The sequence below is a fragment of the Marasmius oreades genome, chromosome 5 (genome assembly GCF_018924745.1).
Source record: "Marasmius oreades isolate 03SP1 chromosome 5, whole genome shotgun sequence".
Classification (NCBI taxonomy): domain Eukaryota; kingdom Fungi; phylum Basidiomycota; class Agaricomycetes; order Agaricales; family Marasmiaceae; genus Marasmius; species Marasmius oreades.
Window position 1 is genome coordinate 2,929,889 of NC_057327.1, and position 17,719 is coordinate 2,947,607.

The 17,719-nt window shown below is 47.5% G+C and overlaps 4 protein-coding genes across 4 annotated transcripts; 2 read left to right on the forward strand and 2 right to left on the reverse strand.

Annotated features, from left to right (window-relative positions):
- Positions 1 to 174: 174 nt before the first annotated feature.
- On the reverse strand, positions 175 to 7,377 carry E1B28_009123 (uncharacterized protein). The gene is made up of 39 exons (XM_043153991.1): positions 6,861 to 7,377; positions 6,778 to 6,798; positions 6,451 to 6,719; positions 6,199 to 6,396; positions 5,906 to 6,142; positions 5,781 to 5,848; positions 5,709 to 5,732; positions 5,641 to 5,650; positions 5,476 to 5,588; positions 5,363 to 5,423; positions 5,240 to 5,312; positions 5,181 to 5,190; positions 5,047 to 5,130; positions 4,821 to 4,997; positions 4,589 to 4,760; positions 4,454 to 4,541; positions 4,361 to 4,395; positions 4,192 to 4,304; positions 4,118 to 4,142; positions 3,967 to 4,064; positions 3,886 to 3,901; positions 3,450 to 3,832; positions 3,377 to 3,397; positions 3,276 to 3,323; positions 3,201 to 3,226; positions 3,114 to 3,150; positions 2,973 to 3,062; positions 2,804 to 2,912; positions 2,694 to 2,754; positions 2,564 to 2,641; positions 2,502 to 2,508; positions 2,378 to 2,446; positions 2,058 to 2,326; positions 1,911 to 1,998; positions 1,760 to 1,855; positions 1,467 to 1,705; positions 1,372 to 1,416; positions 727 to 1,315; positions 175 to 663 (listed from the first exon to the last, which is right to left on the reverse strand). Exons 3-39 carry the CDS (start codon positions 6,569 to 6,571, stop codon positions 184 to 186), a joined length of 4,458 nt encoding a protein of 1,485 aa, XP_043009277.1. The 5' UTR covers positions 6,572 to 6,719; positions 6,778 to 6,798; positions 6,861 to 7,377; the 3' UTR covers positions 175 to 183.
- An 88-nt stretch (positions 7,378 to 7,465) lies between these two features.
- Positions 7,466 to 11,502, forward strand: E1B28_009124 (uncharacterized protein; the record flags this gene model as incomplete). Its single annotated transcript, XM_043153992.1, has 10 exons — positions 7,466 to 7,820; positions 7,871 to 7,957; positions 8,008 to 8,557; positions 8,608 to 8,979; positions 9,031 to 9,688; positions 9,744 to 9,999; positions 10,051 to 10,171; positions 10,223 to 10,314; positions 10,370 to 10,928; positions 10,991 to 11,502. The coding sequence occupies exons 1-10, from the start codon at positions 7,479 to 7,481 to the stop codon at positions 11,500 to 11,502; spliced, it is 3,549 nt and encodes a 1,182-aa protein (XP_043009278.1). The 5' UTR covers positions 7,466 to 7,478.
- Positions 11,503 to 11,606: 104 nt separating this feature from the next.
- DIN4 (2-oxoisovalerate dehydrogenase subunit beta 2, mitochondrial) lies at positions 11,607 to 13,414 on the reverse strand. The gene is made up of 9 exons (XM_043153993.1): positions 13,308 to 13,414; positions 13,039 to 13,256; positions 12,900 to 12,978; positions 12,689 to 12,841; positions 12,546 to 12,635; positions 12,429 to 12,494; positions 12,265 to 12,373; positions 11,830 to 12,214; positions 11,607 to 11,767 (listed from the first exon to the last, which is right to left on the reverse strand). The coding sequence occupies exons 1-9, from the start codon at positions 13,347 to 13,349 to the stop codon at positions 11,680 to 11,682; spliced, it is 1,230 nt and encodes a 409-aa protein (XP_043009279.1). The 5' UTR covers positions 13,350 to 13,414; the 3' UTR covers positions 11,607 to 11,679.
- Positions 13,415 to 13,483: 69 nt separating this feature from the next.
- Positions 13,484 to 16,687, forward strand: E1B28_009126 (uncharacterized protein). The gene is made up of 2 exons (XM_043160760.1): positions 13,484 to 15,525; positions 15,825 to 16,687. Exon 1 carries the CDS (start codon positions 13,542 to 13,544, stop codon positions 14,961 to 14,963), a length of 1,422 nt encoding a protein of 473 aa, XP_043009280.1. The 5' UTR covers positions 13,484 to 13,541; the 3' UTR covers positions 14,964 to 15,525; positions 15,825 to 16,687.
- The last annotated feature ends 1,032 nt before the right edge of the window (positions 16,688 to 17,719 follow it).

Consider the following 17,719-nt stretch of genomic DNA (forward strand, 5'->3'; position numbering starts at 1 on the left):
TCCTTTTGAAATCCAATCACGCTCAACTTGAAGGTTCATCTCGATAAACGCTGTTACGCTGACAGTCAAAAGACGACGAATTCACCACTGAATGCAATTAATGATACAAGGGAGGCGCTTCCGGATTGGCACGAGTACAGTAAAGGAGCATTTACCAAAGTTAATTCTATCTGTGTTTCCGAATCAACCCTCGATGATCTCTACCGCACTACTATTCAACCAAGCTTCCAAAGCAGCGAATTCTTCCTCCATCTCGTCCTTCGCCGATTCTGTTTCCTCCGTTCCTTTCTCAATTTCCACAGTCTCACTTTTTACAGGTCCAGCCTGACCTTCAACACGATGCGATGGTTTACAGACGGGAGAATCGGTGGCAGTTGTTTCCAGCACCCTCTGTCGCCAGGAACGCGACATTGGGGGGAAATTGATCTCGACAGACGCGTTGTCAACTTCAGAGGACACAGACGTGTCCGAAGTACCAAGGCATTGAAGGTCCAACGTGAAATCATCGATGTTCCCACTGAACATCGGGGGAGGTTCATCATATACAGGAGAATCGAGGATTTCTACACCGTCATCTTCGTCGTCCGGTATATCAACCGTAGCAGGAACATCAACATTATCGGAGGTAGCTGGAAGGAAGAGTGTGCCGGTCGATCTGGTATCCTAAAATTAAAGAAAGGAACGTTTCAGTGGTACGAAAAGACCTCGCGAATAATCGATAATTACCTTGTTTGAGGTTTTCAAGCGTTTTGCGGGGCTTGTAGGAGGTGAAGGCCTGGTAGTGTATGAAGACTTTCTTTTGGAGTGAGCATCTTCATGAGGAAGAATAAGCGTATCGATTTCTGAATCAGAATACAAGGTATCCGAAGACTGTTTTCGTTTATGAGATAAGCCTTTTTCGAGCGAGCTGAAGATGTGATCAGCCTCTGGCAGGTCGTCATCGTCACTGAAATCGGATAAGGTCCGGTCCGTTGTTTCGCCTTGATTCGCGTCCTTGATCCAGGAGAACTTGATGTCGAAATCAGGAGTAGGCATAGGCTTCTTCTTACGGTTAGTCAGAGTTCCAGTTGAGCGTAGCAGATCTAGTTTCAAACGGTGCCCCTTGCGCATGTTCAGGTTTTCTTCAACATTTGTTTCTTTGTGCAACTTTTCCAGATCCTCCAGCGTGTGATCGTGTTTCGGACCAGTCATGAGCTTTTGAGTTTTGGCGGGGGCAGGTTGAGGCTTTACAGTTTGTTTCGTCTGCAAAGGTTGTGGGGACTTGAGGGAAGCAGATGGATGAGATCTTGGTGGCTTAGCTGTTCCTTCGCGGCAACTTGAGACGATGTTAGTTGCAATTCACGATCAGGCCAATCATGCCAATGGTCTCACCAAAGATGTCTACAAGCGGTCTTGTCTTTGCATGAGTGGTTGCATCTAATGATCATAAGTATTCCATTTCCGCAGGCAGTCAAACTTATACAAACCGATAGTTCCCGTTCGGAAGCTTCTCTGACTCCGCCTTTTCCACCAAGAGCTTCGCCTTAACGTTCTTTTGCTTTTCTAGCAGTTTAGTGGCAGGGGTGATCGAAGGTTTGGTCTTAACAAGGTCTTTGGGAACGACTGTGTCTGGACCTTTCTCGGTCGGGATTTCATCCCCGTTTTGGTCGATATCGTCCATGCTGAATAGGTCCGAACAGCCTTCCAAACCATCAAGTTCCATGTCCTGAAAAAGGTAATTAGTGGAGGTATCGAGAAATGTCCACCACGACTTGCGCACCAATATAGTCGAAGGTTTCGTACATCTAGTTGGATATTCACTTGACGGTATGTTTGGACGGTAGGACTTGGACACCGTGACACCAACGAAAGTTTCCTGGAACGACTGTGGTTCCATCCACAGAACCTGCTTACTCAAGGAACGCACTCACCGAGACCATATAGACCGTCACCGACTGGCTGGGTTTGTCCAATGCTACTTTGAGATCGAAGTGTTTTTCGTCTTTCAAGACCTTCGTCCTATACACAACAACCTCTGGTAAGTTTAGTAATCCAAGACCAAAGACAAGTTCACTCACGGAATTCGCCGAAATTCGACAAACTGGTAGTCTGAGGTGAGAGTCAAAACTACAGTCATGTTGGTGAATCGAGACTTCATTTTCTTGTGCTTGGAAGTGGTTTCGCCCGGATTTTCGAGTAAACCACAGCTAATGCCCAAGACGACCTCGACGGGCTTTTTGCCGCCGCTGGTGTGCACTTCTTTTTCGACCACTTTCAAAGAGTAAAGAGGAAATTCGCGAACGGCTGCGAGCAGCTGCAATCCAAATGGTGGTCGTCTGTTGAGCAACTAAGAGAGAAGTTGTCAGAAACTTCAAGACGCCGCCCCTTCTATACCTACCATTTCCAGACGAAGAGCATCCTGTTTGCGCAAGATCTCCAGAGAAGTAATCCCATGCTCAGTCAATATCTTTCAGTGAACAGGTAAGGCTATGTTTGGCCTTCGCTGAACGAAGTGGACCTACTTTGAGTCTATTCGGGTAGTGATTCAATCCTCGATAACACGAAATGAAAGGAGCGAACTTACGATTTTTCGCCAATAGACTCGAGTTGCTTGAGGGAAACCGGTCGATTCTCCCAGGCCTTGGCAGTAAAACAACGGAGTCTACGGATGGGAGTTAACCTAGTGCGGACATAGATAAGGAGAATGGACAGACAGTTCCAATCCGTGCTTAAGTTGCGCTCCTCTTCTGCGAATTATGCCGACATCGACGATGGCTACACAACTTTACATCAGTGGCGAGGCCAAAAATCATTCCTCACGAACCTCGAGCAATTCGAGGAAGATGACGGAAAACGCTGAACGCCTCGAGATGAATCTGACTGTCTCCTGTCTTATACTCCGGGTCATTGAGCGATATTCCACCGAGAACAGCCTGTTATTGGTGGAAGGAATGAATGGGTAATGAAGAAGTACCGGAAATTCTCAGACTAACCTGAATCAGTGTGAACACCTTATCAGCCGTTTTCTCGATTTTCTTGACTTCAAACCGTATATCATTGTGCTTCCGAAGCTTGTTATACACCTACCTCGGGGGTCAGTCGTCTCGCCAGCCAGGCGGAGAGTGTCAGCTCACTGATTTCTCCGATCCTCTGAGTTTTGACTCTGAGAGCCTGAGGAAGTATATGAGCTAGAGAAACAGTAGGAAAATATACCAGCGCACTCCTCTGCACTAGAGACCATCTCAAGCTATTGGAAATCTCAATTAAGAATCAAACACATCCAGAAGAAAACGAACCACATCGCGTAGGCTGGGGATTTCTGGTAGCGCCAAAATAGAACACATCTAAGCTCATGTTCGTGAGGTATTGTCGGATCGAAACCCACTCAAGAAATTACCGTCTTTTGTCGGATATAAAACTGGAGCCAGTCAGAGAGAGGGAAAGAATCAATGAAGAAAGTAGGCACATACCTTGCTCATTATGTCGCCAAACTCGGTGCTCTGGAGAGTCTCTTCATCGCCATCTTCAGCCTGCATAATGAGTTGAGAGTCCCTTAGGCTTTCCACACCCCCGGTCACTATGTCGTCCATCTTCTCCTCCCACGTCTGATTATCACCTTTATTTACGGAATAATGCGATGGGTTCTTCTGGATTCTTTGGTATAAAAACGAGCTTTTGAGCCACTCTTTAGCAGACGTAATGTTCGTAATTGTTCCGAGACCAATCTCGGAATTGAGATGTTCCTCGAGATTATTCTGCAAAGAGCTCTCGACAATCGATTTCCCTTGAACAAGCGTTTGATACTTGTGTTCTAACTCGGTTTCGCAGATAATGATAGCAACTCCCTCTTTGTCTACGGTCGACAATTAGGCCGCAGTGAGCGAAAGATTCAACTTCAGAACTTACCAAACTGGGGCCTCCCCTACGTAGACCATACAATTTATCAACAAAACAGGTCCTCTTCACGATGGCGACACTGAATCTCACCGCTCGACCGAGCATTTGCATTATGTCCAAATCAGAGTATTCAACTGACGCATTATTCTGGAAGGTATGGACGCCTTTAATGACGACGGTATGTGCAGCTAGGACAGGATTCAATACGAGGTCCATAGTAAAAGTGGACAGAGAATCGCACGAAGATTTACTCCGACTGCTAAAGTCTACATCCCAATTCAGACAAGAGCGATCAAGGCGAGTAAGAACTCTCACCGACGTCGCAACCATGACACGGATTATTCTCCTGAGAAAAAGGTCTTCCATTGCCCTGCGATCGTCCAAGGTCATGCCGGCATGGTGCACACCAATACCCAGCGCCGCTAACTCTGCAAGAAGTATGACAGGTTACAGTTTGTAATCACCACTAGCGCAATTATATTACCGGCAAGACTCTTGTCGGTGAATACTTGATCGATCCTGAAGGCCACCATCTTAAAAGACTTGATCTCTAAAACAAACGCATGCATACGGATACCTGATCGGCTTAGTCCAAGGCAATGACTGCCTCTTCTCCTCCACCCCTTTGTAGTCTTTCGCAAGTTGCTGTGCAGTGGCAAACACACCTATGTATGCTCAGATTATATTCATTCAGGCTTGGAACTTAACATACCCTTTCTGGTCGATACGAACACCAAAACTGGTTTTCCGATAGAATGCGTTTGCAAGGCACCAAAGAGTTTGTAATCCAAGTTCTTCGAGAATACGAAGTCGTTCTGTCCTTTTGGACGGTGTACGCCGATAACATGGCGAGTAAGTTTACAGGGACGAAATTCCTCTCCAAACTGTGGAAGCAGCAAGTGAGTAATCAAGGGCCATCAGAAACTGACGAGCAAGAGTCTGACCTCGAATACTTTGGCACCTTTGCCTCCCACACGGTTAGACCCGATCCAAGAGGCAATGTCCTGTATATTGGGTACTGTCGCGGAGACAACAATGAATCGGACAGCTGAACCGCGGAGTTTCATTCGTGAAACCACCACTTCGAGAGTACTCCCTCTCGATTCGTTAAGGATATGCACCTGATGAAGCGTTTAATTCGGGAACACAGGTACAATTGAAGCATCATACTTCGTCCACAAGGAAAAGCCGTATAGAAGAGAGAATTTGACTGTGGTCTGCCCAATTCCTTGTGAGACTATCCCATTTTTCACCCTAACAAAGCAAATCAGAGAACATAACTTTACGGGTGTATGAGGATGTACGGTTGTCACTCTGAAGGGGTATCAGCGAGAACATTAACAATAAAGCAAAATCGCCGAACATGATGCTCGCATCCTTCGCATCCCCCCATACGCCTTTCCCAAAATGGACAGTATCGCCTGTCAGCTCGTAACCTGTATGCATCGTTATTCCGGATCGGGGTTAGAGGTAGTTTTTTACTTACATTTGATACCTAAAGGGTCAAATTTATTCGCCCAGTCTCGATAGCGCTCTCCGCAGAGTGCCTGTACGTAAATTCTTGAGAACGACTTCGATATGTAGCATCCTCGACCAAACCTTAGTCGGAGCGATATAGACACATTTTGATTTTTGACCTTCCTCATTCGCCTGTTTGAGCATCTTGATGATGGACAGTTCAAAGAGAGCTGTTTTCCCACTGCCTGTTGGCGCTGTATAAAGCTTAAGACACTCAAGAAATGCGTAAAAGACACTGCTTCGTACCACTGACGACCTGAGCACATTTATGACTCATTACATCACAAAATAATGGGTGCAAACGTCAGGCCTACCAGGTTTTCCGATGAATGAAGTAGCTAGTACAACAATGAGCGCCGCAGACAGTAAATTATCCACAAACTTACGTCGTCAAAACATGAGGATTGGACCGCATTAAACACGCCAAACTTGAATATAGCACGATACATATCGGCTGTAAAGAATGACTCTGAGCAGCATTACCGCCGTCAAACACGTTCCGTGTACTCACAAAGTTCAGAAACAGGACGAAGCTTGATTCGCTTTCCTATTTGAGGGGTGCTACTAGGGATCGATGACTGGGAAAATGGAACATCTTCACGAGAACACTGGATCTCCGATTCAGGGTTAGTGACAGCGTTGACGCGTTCTTTTACTGGTGTAAATGGAGTCCGTGACTGCACTACAGATCGACTGCATCGGAAAGCTTGTACATGCTGCGGGTTCAAAGGGAATCGAGTTCGAGAGGCTTCAACAACTATAAGAACGGGATGACGTCAACCAGAAAGTACTTAAGTATCACACCTTCGTAAAATTGGCGTGAATTTGGCTGAGCATAAAAAGCAGGATCTTGATGATAGGGTTGGCGAGGCGCTGAATAGAGATAGGCTTGCTGTTGGGAGGAGTGAATTTCAGGGTATTCCTCTATATCGTCGAATGACTGGTATTGTTGGTGATGACCGTTGTTGCCTAAACGTTCGGGAGGGGAAGGGGAGGAGTTCACTAGAAAGGGCTTTGAGTATAATTTCTAGGACAATCGAGTTTGCATATAGGTACTAATTTCGTCTGAAAGTTGTTCTTCCAGATGCATTCCATCTTCTCCCATGTACTCTGGCATATCTTCTTCCATATACCCTCCGTTATCGTAATATCCGCCGTGCCCATTCCAATATTCCATGGTTAGGAAATTAGAGAACGTTGTGGTTGTTGGTCAAGTGTAGAAGCGCGTGACGGAAAGCCCAATCCACGACAGAGTAAAGCCGGCAGCCACTGAGCCAATGATGTTTCTAACGCAAACTGGATTTTCAGGAAGTCAAGCTTGGGTTCTTCCAGGCCGAATGTAAGTAATTTTTGCGGGCTACACAGTTCCGGAGGCAATCTCACCAAAAATAACGATTCCTGAGTCTTTGCAACATCAGATGTGTTATCAGCACTTTCCGTAGATCCTATAGAAGCCATGTACTTACAACAGTTTTAATTATTATCAACAACAGCAGTACACAAATCTCTATCCATAACAGCTACCAGCCTGGAGCGACGAGACCCCGACCCGCGAAAACGAGCTTGGGAGCGATCCTATGTACACCACCTCCCGGTGCAAAACTATGGTCTTGGAACTGTCGTCGTGGATTTCAGAGGGTTCTTGTCTGATTTTCGACCTTCGGCTTCGAATTCCATAGTCCGAGTCTTAGTTTCGATGGTCCCAACAAGTATGTACAGTAGCCCCTCTCTAGACCATTATCAACATAAAGTTCGGACAGGATCACTAGAATTGCGGCTTCCATGACCTCCCAATAGCCCCCAATGTTCCGTCTTCAGGATTCGTTCCGACTCTTCTAGGCCTTATGACAGCGAAGTTGACCCTCGAAGTAGATCGAACTTGATTTAACCAGACAGTGGATCGAAGCCTGAGTCGCTGGACTGTGTAAGGTTACGAGAACCAGCTCCAATGAAAATTCGCGACTGTTGGGGTCGTCGAACCCGCGGCTAAAACGGACTGTTTGGTCATCTTTGGCCGCCACTTCCGAGACGGAAACGGAAGAGGCACGTAAGGCAGAACAATAGACAATCCCTTTTATGCACGCATGCTGGCCAGGCAAACGTTCACAGCTTCTTTTAAACTTCCAGGGTCTCACAAACGAAAAAACCTTCAGCTCAGCACAGTTTTTTTGATTATATCTCGATTCCATTCTCATCGAATGGCTATCAGTTCTTCTACCTCCTCGTGGCGACGCGTTACACCTACACGCGACACGATACCCCCGTTCTCAGTATTCACGAAACCTATAGAAAAGTCTCAGCAAGATGATAGAGAGTACAGAATTATTAGACTGGAGAATGGGCTAGAAGCAACGCTTGTTCATGATCCTACAGCAGACAAAGCGGCTGCGAGTTTGGATGTAGCGGTCGGGCATCTGTCGGATCCAGTGAGTACCCAGCTTCTCAAATTCAATGTTTTATTGATGGCCTGGGATAGGATGATATGCCAGGCCTCGCACATTTTTGTGAACATCTGTTATTCATGGGTACCGAGAACTTTCCTAAGGAAAACGAATATAGTGAAGTACGTGCCAACTCGGGATCTTTCGCTGATCGTTACTTACACTTGTACAGTATCTAGCCAAGAACAATGGCTCTTCCAACGCTTACACGTCCCTTTCTAACACCAATTACTACTTCAGCATATCTACCTCCCACCTTTCTGGTGCTCTTGCTCGCTTCTCTTCATTTTTCCATTCTCCTCTCTTTGCACCTTCTTGCACGACCCGAGAACTCAATGCTGTCGACTCTGAACACAAGAAGAATCATCAACAAGATCTTTGGCGTATCTTCCAGGTCAACAAGCATCTCAGTAAGCCGGGACATCCATTCAGCAAATTTGGAAGCGGCAACAAAGAGTCATTGAGCCGGAAAGCCCAAGAATTAAAGGCAAAGGGGAAGTTACCCACCATCAACCCAGCTCCAACGGACTTGTCCACACTGCAGGTCCCTCCCTCTCCACTTCCATCCAGAATGGCATCACCAGCCCCTTCGGACATATCGACGAACAGCGATGTAGACTCGGATGGTGGCGCAGTCGGACGAGAGACGCGCCGACGCTTGATCGAGTGGTGGGAGAGGGAGTATTGTGCGTCAAGAATGCATCTTTGTGTGATTGGAAAGGGCACGTCACTCTTCGTCAGTTTTCGACGGCTTCGCTCATGTTTTTTGTAGACTCCTTGAGCGATCTTTCTGAACTCGTATCCACGCTGTTCTCTCCGATACCCAACCGTGGAATAGACCCTCTTCCCACGATCCCGGACCATCCTTGGGGTCCGAATGAGAAAGGGACTATTGTCTCCATTCCGACAATTATGACAATGCACATGCTGGAGATCGCCTTCCCGCTTGATCCTCAAGTAGAGCACTGGAGACATAAACCGGCAAATTTCATCTCACACTTGATCGGGCATGAAGGTCCTGGGTCGCTTCTGTCATTACTCAAGAAGGAGGGTCTGGCAGTCAGTCTTAGTTGCGGTCCTCAGGCGTTGGGAAGAGGTTTTGATCTGTTGAGAGTTACCATTGAGTTGACTGAAAAGGGATTCAGTTAGTCAATCCCCCCAATAGAACTCATTTTCTTGCTGACACGCTCAACAGAAAACTATCAACAGGTCGTCCTCCTCTCTACGAAATACTTTAATCTCCTCCGCTCTCAAACACATTTTGAGTCTTTCCATCAACATCAGACATCCTCTCTATCGCATACTCGATTTCGATTTCTGGAGAAAAGAAAGCCCGATGGTTACGCAACAACTATCGCTGAAACGATGGCTAAGCCATTTCCGAGGGAATTATTATTAGCTGCTCCTAACGTCACCTGGAATTGGGGCGATGAGTATCCTGGATACGAGAAAAACGGGAACGGGGAAGTAAAGCTGAAGGCTCTCTTGAATGGACTCAGGATCGAGGAAGGAAGAGTGTTGTTGATGGGTAAAGAGGATGAGTTGGAACGATTACCACGTTTTGACACCACCGTGCAATGGCAACAGGAACCATGGTATGGAACGAAGTATCGGGTCGAAAGGTTCCCCGAGGAGTTTGTCAAGGCGTGTTCGGCAGGACCAGCAGTACCGGATCTGTTCCTACCTGGATCGAATCAATTCATTCCAGAGAATCTGACTGTTGAGAGGAAGGACGTGGCCAAACCGCAAAGACGGCCGCACCTGATCTGGTCAACGCCCCTCTGTAGTATGTGGCACAAGAAGGACGACCGGTTCTGGGCTCCCAAAGCAGAAATCACCATACACATACGGAGGTCGGTTTTTCGTTTTGTAACAGTATCGTTCTCTTACCCATGCCCTTTTTGACAGCCGGTTCTCCGATAATACACCCCGTTCAACGGTGCTTACGCGACTCTATACTGACTTGGTCACTGAGTCCTTAACGGAATTCTCGTATGACGCTGAATTGGCTGGACTCAAGTATGATTGTCACTCAAGTAGTAAAGGCTTCTATGTTGTTCTCCGAGGTTACAACGACAAGATGGACGTGTTGGCGGGTAAAGTGCTTGAGCGGGTTAAAGGGTTGAAAGTTGACGCCGAAAGGTTGGAACTTGTGGTGGAGAAGGTGGGTTTTCTTGTCCCTCGGGGTATTCTTCTCTGACGGTCTTGGTCATAGAACAAGAAAGCTTGGGAGAACTTTTTCATGGGACAATCGTATGGACTTGCAAATTATTACACCTCATACATCCTTTCAGAAAAGGCATGGAAGATAGAGGAGTTATTAAGGGAGTTGCCTGGTATGTTATTTCCCCTTCCTATCAACTTTTCTTGCTGATCTCGTCAACAAGGCATTACCCCCGACGAGGTCGAGAAACATGCAGCTCTTCTTCTCTCCCAAGTTCATATAAGCATGTTGGCTGTGGGTAATGTCACTCAGGAGGTACGTCGCTTTCATTACGTCCCACACATTACGTTTAACTCGATTGACTCTATAGGAAGCCGTTGACATCGCAGAGATGGTCGAGTCAGGGTTAGGCCCACTCGAGAAGGACGTGGAACCTAGCGACCTGAACGAGTTCGCGTTGGTGCTCCCTCCGGGAAGCAACTACATATACCCTTCTCTCATCCGCAATCCCGCCCAAGCCAACAACGCCCTAACCTACTACCTTCATTTCGGCGAGATGAATGATGCACGACTTCGAATAGTTTCGTCGTTGTTGACCCAGATCATGACGGAACCGGCGTTCAATATCCTCCGAACTAAGGAACAGCTGGGGTATATTGTACATTGTTCGGGTTTACTACTATCGGGATCAACATTGAAGGGGCTGAGAATAATCGTGCAATCGGAGAAACGGCCTCATTATCTGGAGGGACGTGTCGAAACATTCTTGGAGGGCATCAAGACGATGCTAGAAGACATGTCTGATGCAGCATTTGGCGAGCATAAGGAGGGTTTGAGGAGGAAATGGACCGAAGAGTGGAAGAACCTTAGTGAGGAAAGTGCATCGTACTACTCCTATATCAACAGCGGCTCTTTGGATTTCTACAGAAGTAAGCTACTCTTTCTCTCCATCCGTTACCTTTCGTACTAAATCACCCTTTTTTTTTTGCAGGGGATAATGACGCCGTCGCAATCCAGTCAGTGACAAAAGCCGATGTCATGGACTGCTTTATGAAATACGTCCACCCCTCGTCTCCCGTAAGAGCCAAGCTTTCGGTACACATGCTGTCACAGAAAGTACCCCCGAGGAAAGTCAGTCCTGCGGCTGCGGAAGCGTTCGAAACGTTGGTTCGCCAGCGGGATTTGGGCATCACCGGTGCTTCTGCAACTCCGTTCTCCGAGCAAAACCCCACCATTACAGAGTTTGTGGCGTATTGGGCCGGAGTAATGAAAGTTGCAGGGGTCAAGGAAGAAGAAGCGCAGACGATTCTGAAGAATATACAGGTTTTGGTTGAGAGGTATCCGTGTGACGGTGAAGAGGGGCTGAAGGATGAGGTACTAGAAGGAGCGACTTATATAAAGGACGGGGAGATCCAGGATGTTAAGAAGGGTTTGGCGAGGTCGGCAAAGTATCCTGCTGTTGTGGAATGGCAGGATATGGTAGTTGTGCGGAGTAGGTTGTAGGGCAGGAAAACGCTTAACTTATATACATATCTGGCATGCTGTATGATCTACGACATTACTTTATCCATGATTCTCTCTTCTTTCATATCGCAATAATGAGTAAGGGAAGAAATGCTTTGCGTGAGGCATTCACTGATATACATTCGTTAGCCAAGTTGTACCCATTGTCAACATTTTCTAGTACGACAGAGTTTCAACGATGGCGTCAAGCACACGAATGGCATCCGGCATAATGAATTTCTCAAACTGCAAACCGGCAGGGGTACTAGCGAGGGAGAAGCATTTAGACTTTCACCCAGAATTAAAACAGAAGGAGAAATAACTCACTCCCAACCAGTGACACGTCTGACCGGAGCATTCAATTTTAAGAAACACCTCTTCTGAACCTCGGCACAGATCTCCGCTCCAGCACCAGCCGTCATTCCAGCTTCATGTACAACGACTAACCTGCCAGTCCTCTTGACACTCTCTACGACGGTGTCCACATCCCAAGGTAGGATGGTACGAAGGTCTATAAGCTCTATTTTTGCTGTCCGTAGCGACGTAGGTATGTGAGGTTCGAGTGTGGGAGCGGGGGAAGATAGCATATGCAATGCTGTTTCACAATGGTAGAGAGGAGTTCCCCATGAGAGTAGTGTCAAGTCGGAACCAGGAACCAAGATTTCTGCACGGCTGAGCGGAAGGGTGTAATCATCGATAGGGACTTGTTCGACTGCATGAAAAGTTAGTAAGAAGCCATGCGATAACATTTGAAGGGCGCACCTGCTGAACGATAAAGAACCTTCGGCTCCATGAACACGACTGGATTGGGGTCTCTAATGGAAGCTAGAAGGAGTCCTTTGGCTTGTATGGGAGAACGAGGAATAACAACCTACAGGACCCTATCGATCAACGAAAATGTTAAGAGAACCAACCTCAAAACGCACCTTTAACCCCGAAACACCCATGAAGAAACCTTCTGGCGATTGTGAATGATACAATCCTCCGTGACCCTACAAACGACCTGAGGTGAACGAAAAGCGCGGCGTATCGAGTGGACGTACCACAGACATGGTTGGTGTGCGAACGGTCAATTTGCCACAGTTGTATTGCCCTCCGGAGCGATAACGTATTTTGGCAGCCTCATTGACCAACTGAATCGGAGAACATCAGTCATTTCCATACATCCAACGATCACAATACGTGCCTGGTCAAAAGCAGGGAAAATGTAGTCCGCGAATTGGATTTCAGCAATGGCGGTGTGACCCATCATAGCAAGGCCTATCCCAAACCCAACAAGCCCCTGTTCCGTCAAAGGAGTATTGAATACGCGTTCACGACCAAACTCTTCCGCGAGACCCTAATAGTATCGGGAGGAAATGAGCACCTGCTTGGGATGAGAGTACTAGAACATTCACCATCGTGCATCTGAATACGCCTCCAAACGCGACGTCTTCCCCAAATACGACAGCGTCGTCGTCTTTGGTCAACGCAACACTGTAAAGATTCCATCTCAGCCAATGATGAATGGAATCGTTCAACGTTCAACCCTCGTACCTCATCGCATCCCTCACGGCTTGGTAGGTGTTCATTTTACGTGTCTCCCGTCCACCAACTAAGCTTTCCGAGGTCTCAGAGCTTCCTTCATCGACCCAAACAAGATCCGGAGTACGCAAGGCAGTATCGCGAGTTGACCTCAGTAACTGGGAGGTTGCAACTGAAGGTAAATGTCCACCGGCTGGCGGAGGTTCTACGCTCGAACTAAATCGAACATTCTGTGGATGCATATATGAGCTGTAAACGAGCCGTAAGGATAAATCACATACAAGAATTCGAGGAATCCTCTTCCGCAATGTGGAGGTGAACATGAAAGTGAAGATGCTAAGATCCGTGTTTCCTAGATTTGAGCCGAGGTACGAGGCTCAAATCGGAGGATAAGATAGTGGCAGTGAGATAAGCGTAGCTGACGCGTCAGATAATCCTGACGCGTCAGTCGACTTACCTCCTGCGCTCATCTCACTGCTCTCGACATTTTTGTTGTTGTTATACCACTCTTCATTATGACTGGAATCGATAATCCTTCCCAACCTCTCACAATTCAACAAAAGGAGCTATTAGTCAAACAAAATTCTTTATCCAATAACGAGCGACAATCTCGAACACGCGTCTCGGACCTCGCCAGAACTCTTTTCAGCAAATTGGCGATAATTCCGAAAATTAAGAAGATCCACGAAATCAAGGCCAAGAACGAGGAGCGTAGGATGAAAGATTTAGCTTTTTTGCAAGGAGACTCCCCGGATCCAGCCTCTCCTCAAGCTTCGGTATGGGATCTCTCGACAGACGAATATCAAGAGCTGGTAGATTCGAAGGAAAGACTAGAGGAGGCGAAGCCTTATCTTGAAGGCAAGGTATACAAGGAGCTGCTAGAAGAACAGAAGAAGATGGAGCCAAAGGCTTCATCTGACGAGGGAGACCAGAGCAGACTATATGCTCTCGATTTCGAAGAAGTCGAGTATAGCTCAATGGATTCTCCCGAAATTGATTTTCCTACAGACCTTATTATCTCACTAAACCACAATCCCAGAAAATCCCCTCCTCTCGGCATCTTCCTCCCTGACAATCTCAAGATCATAGTCCGAGAACTCGCTAGTATCAAGACAAAAAAAGTCGCGTCGATTCTTCGCTCAGACAAGAAAGCCACCATCCTCGACCTCGACGACCTCCTCAGTAAACTCAAAATCAAACCCGACGACGCTTTCGAAGGTCTTCCCGACGCTTACGACTGTATTGAAGCCATGGATGGCCTCTGCAGATTTGAGGCCATCAGAGACTCTAAAGGGGAGAAAGGCATTCATTACATGTTTATGCACGCTCACTGCCTCTATTTCAAGAACAAGCCAGACTCGAAGAAGTATTACAAATGGTGGAAGCCAGTCGAACTCGAACTTCGACAAAAACGTTTCGAAAGTATGGTGAAGTTTAGCAGACAGGCATACGACGATCAATGGATCCTCATGCAGGCAAAAGCGGACGGTGAGATGGCCGCAGAGGCGAGGTGGGCTGACCTCGAAGCGAAGATGGCGAGGTTCCGTGAAGACGAGTCGCGAAAGCGCAGGTCATATCCAAACCGCGACGACGACTCAAAGGACTTTCGCACTCGCAAGCCCTTTCGGTCTGGCAATGGAGGCGGCCCATCCTCGGACCTCCATTGCATCGCTTGCTCACTCCGGGGACACTCGGCGAAGACACACAGCACGTCGGACCCTTCTCCGCTCTGGGCAAGCCTCAGGTCCAAAATGCTCTACCACCCGACCTCCAACAAACCCCTCTGTGGAAGATTCAATATCTTCGGCACTAGCAAAGGCGACAGAGACGGCAAATGCTCTGACTGTAAAGCGGAGCACGTCTGCTCGTTCTGTGGAAGATCAGAACACTACGCCCTCAGCTGGAAGTGCCAACAGAAACCCAGCGAGCGTCGCTGAATGGCTCGAAATGGCTCGCCATCCACCTTTAAAGTATACCAATTTTTCCTCTCTCATTCACCGCCGCGTACATCCAAAATCCACTCCACCCGAACTTCTGGATCTTTTTTCTCGCATCATCACTCCATACGATCCCTCGGCCTTCCTGCAAAAACTTAAACTTCATAACCTCTTCCAACACTATCCTCTTCTCATAGACAACCTTCGTAACGGTTTTCCGCTAGGCGCAATGCCCATCCTCGATACCACTATCATCATACCAAACAATAAATCCTGCCTTGAGCACCCCGAAACAATGACTGAATACATCACCGACGAGCTTAAAGACGCTCGTTTTTCTGGCCCTTATACCAAAGAGATTATGGAACAGATTATGGGTGGCGCGTTCTACGCCTCCCCTTTCATCGTGGCAGTCCAAGATCAAGGACCAGGTCTTCCGATGAAAAAGAGAATATGCCGACATCTTTCCAAGGACTCTCGCCTCCTTCCTGCCGTGAACTTTTTCATTGACAAAATTGACTTTCCTACACATTTCGACATGGCCACCGGCTTCGCCGACATGGTAAGTATTTCTTCACACCTTTAAATTCCGATACAACCGTCTCATCCTTACGGGATGCATTGCGAGTCTGGATCGTTCAGGCACTCAGACCCACATGATCTCGAGCACGTCGCACTCGACAGTCGGGCATCTCTCTTACTAGTCAATCTCGCCGTACCCCACAGAGGGATATAGGGCCAAATTTTTTGCCGCACCTAATAGATGGGTACAGGGCCTCTTCATTCTTGCCGTACTCGACAGTCGAGTACAGGGTCAATCATACAAAGTCTACCGAGCACAGTAGCTCATTCATTTATCAGGTCGCTTGCGCCCCAGAGGGCTTTCAAGCTTGTACAGTTGACATTGCCAAATTTCACCGGACCTGCCCAGTGCTACCGCATCATAAGCCATTCCTGGTAGTTCAAGGGAATCCAGGTGAATTCTACATTGATAACAACTTCCCGTTTGGAGCCGCTTCAGCCAGTTCGAATTCTGGAATGATAGCAAATGCGATGGTCGATATCTGGCGAGCAGAGGGGATACAACCAATCAAAAAGTACGAGGATGATATTATCGTCGGTCGTTGTCCCAGACAACGCAAACTAACCGACGGATCATACATCGAGATCAATCTTTTGCAACACCCTCACTCCTCGTTTCCATTCGATCCTCAGACTCTACTTCCTTTCGACCCCGACGACCCCGATATATCCCTGTTTCGCTACGATTACGATAAACCCAACATGATGGAACGCATCAGCTGCCTTCGTACTCCATGGCATCCCACCAAGGGTGACCAGTTCTTCGTCTGGCTCACAGTATTCCTCGGCTTTCTATGGGATCTTCCCAGACGAAGAGTATCCCTCCCTGAAGCAAAGCGCCAAAAGTATCTATATCGGATCTCCTCCTTCGCCGATCGATATAGTGGTGTACAGTGTCCGCTAGAAGAAATAGACAGGATCCACGGTACACTATGTCATTGCGCCTTCATCTATAGAGAGGGTCGTACACATCTGGCTTCACTCTCCAATTTCGGTGCCACCTTTAGAGGTGACCGTTTTATACGTAGATGGGTTCCCAGATCAGTTAAAGAAGATATACAATGGTGGTCAATAGTACTTTCCGACGCCACCTTTTACAGACAACTTCGCCCTAAAAGACCAATACTAGACCTTGGTATCTATGTCGACGCCTCTACTTCATGGGGAATAGGCATCATTATCGATGGCAAATGGGCTGCATATCGACTTCAACCTGATTGGAAGGACACAGGCACCACAATCGGACGGGACATCTGCTGGCTCGAAACAATCGCCATCGAACTTGCAGTCTACTACCTAGCCGAGAAGGCCGACGTAAGAGACAGGGATGTTATTATCAATTCTGATAATCAAGGAGCGATTGGCGCAGTGCTTAAGTCTCGCTCGCCAAACCTATGGATCAATCTCTCCACCCGCCGCATGTACTCTATTCTGTACTCCCTGAATATCACACCAGAACTCGTTTATGTTGCATCTGCTCAGAATCTAGCCGACCCTATCTCGCGCGGAGAATTAGGCCGGCCAGAGGACAAACTCACCCAAGCCTTCAGTTTACCTGAGGCTCTCTCCAATATCCTTGCCTATGTTTAGGCATCTCCGTCGAGCGCCGTCGGTCAAGTCCGATGAGAGGACGGTTGAACCGCGCACAACCGTACCTCAGTCTTCATCATTGTCTGCTTTTTCTAATGTTACAACTGCATCTTCAATCGCACCCTTACCTCGCTCCTTCAGCCAACCTAGTACCTCAGTTATCAGAACCCCACGTAAAGAAAACCGCTATGCACCGAACCCTCTCAGACCAAAAGTCCCGGCCAAAGACCGCATCTTTTCCTGGGAAACCGAATTCTCGCAAAGGAAGAGACAAGAAGAAGAATCCAAGTGGCCGCCCAAAGTAAAGGCACTTGCGCAGAAGGCAGTGTCCGGAGCATTCGGTGATGGTACAAAATCATCATATGGTGCAGGGCCTCTTCGATTTACTCAGTTCTGCGACAAGTACGAGATCCCCGAAGCAGACAGAATGCGTAAGTTTACGCAATAAAGTATCCCTTTCGCATATTTACCAATTCCCAGCTGCCGACAAGACCCTTTTAGCAGCTTTTATCGGAGAGCATCTTGGAGAGATCGCCTCTGTCAAAGGTTGGCTCTCTGGTATACGAGCCTGGCATGTTTATCAC

Coding starts and splice junctions, on each gene's coding strand:
- E1B28_009123 (XM_043153991.1), bottom strand. CDS start 6,571: ATGGAATATTGGAATGGGCACGGCGGATATTACGATAACGGAGGGTAT. Junction 5,424..5,475: donor TCTATATCGCTCCGACTAAG/GTTTGGTCGAGG, acceptor ATTTACGTACAG/GCACTCTGCGGAGAGCGCTA. Junction 4,761..4,820: donor AAGGTGCCAAAGTATTCGAG/GTCAGACTCTTG, acceptor CTGCTTCCACAG/TTTGGAGAGGAATTTCGTCC.
- DIN4 (XM_043153993.1), bottom strand. CDS start 13,349: ATGTTCACCTCCACATTGCGGAAGAGGATTCCTCGAATTCTT. Junction 12,636..12,688: donor TTTTCCCTGCTTTTGACCAG/GCACGTATTGTG, acceptor TCTCCGATTCAG/TTGGTCAATGAGGCTGCCAA. Junction 12,374..12,428: donor TGGGTGTTTCGGGGTTAAAG/GTGCGTTTTGAG, acceptor AGGGTCCTGTAG/GTTGTTATTCCTCGTTCTCC.
- E1B28_009126 (XM_043160760.1), top strand. CDS start 13,542: ATGACTGGAATCGATAATCCTTCCCAACCTCTCACAATTCAACAAAAG.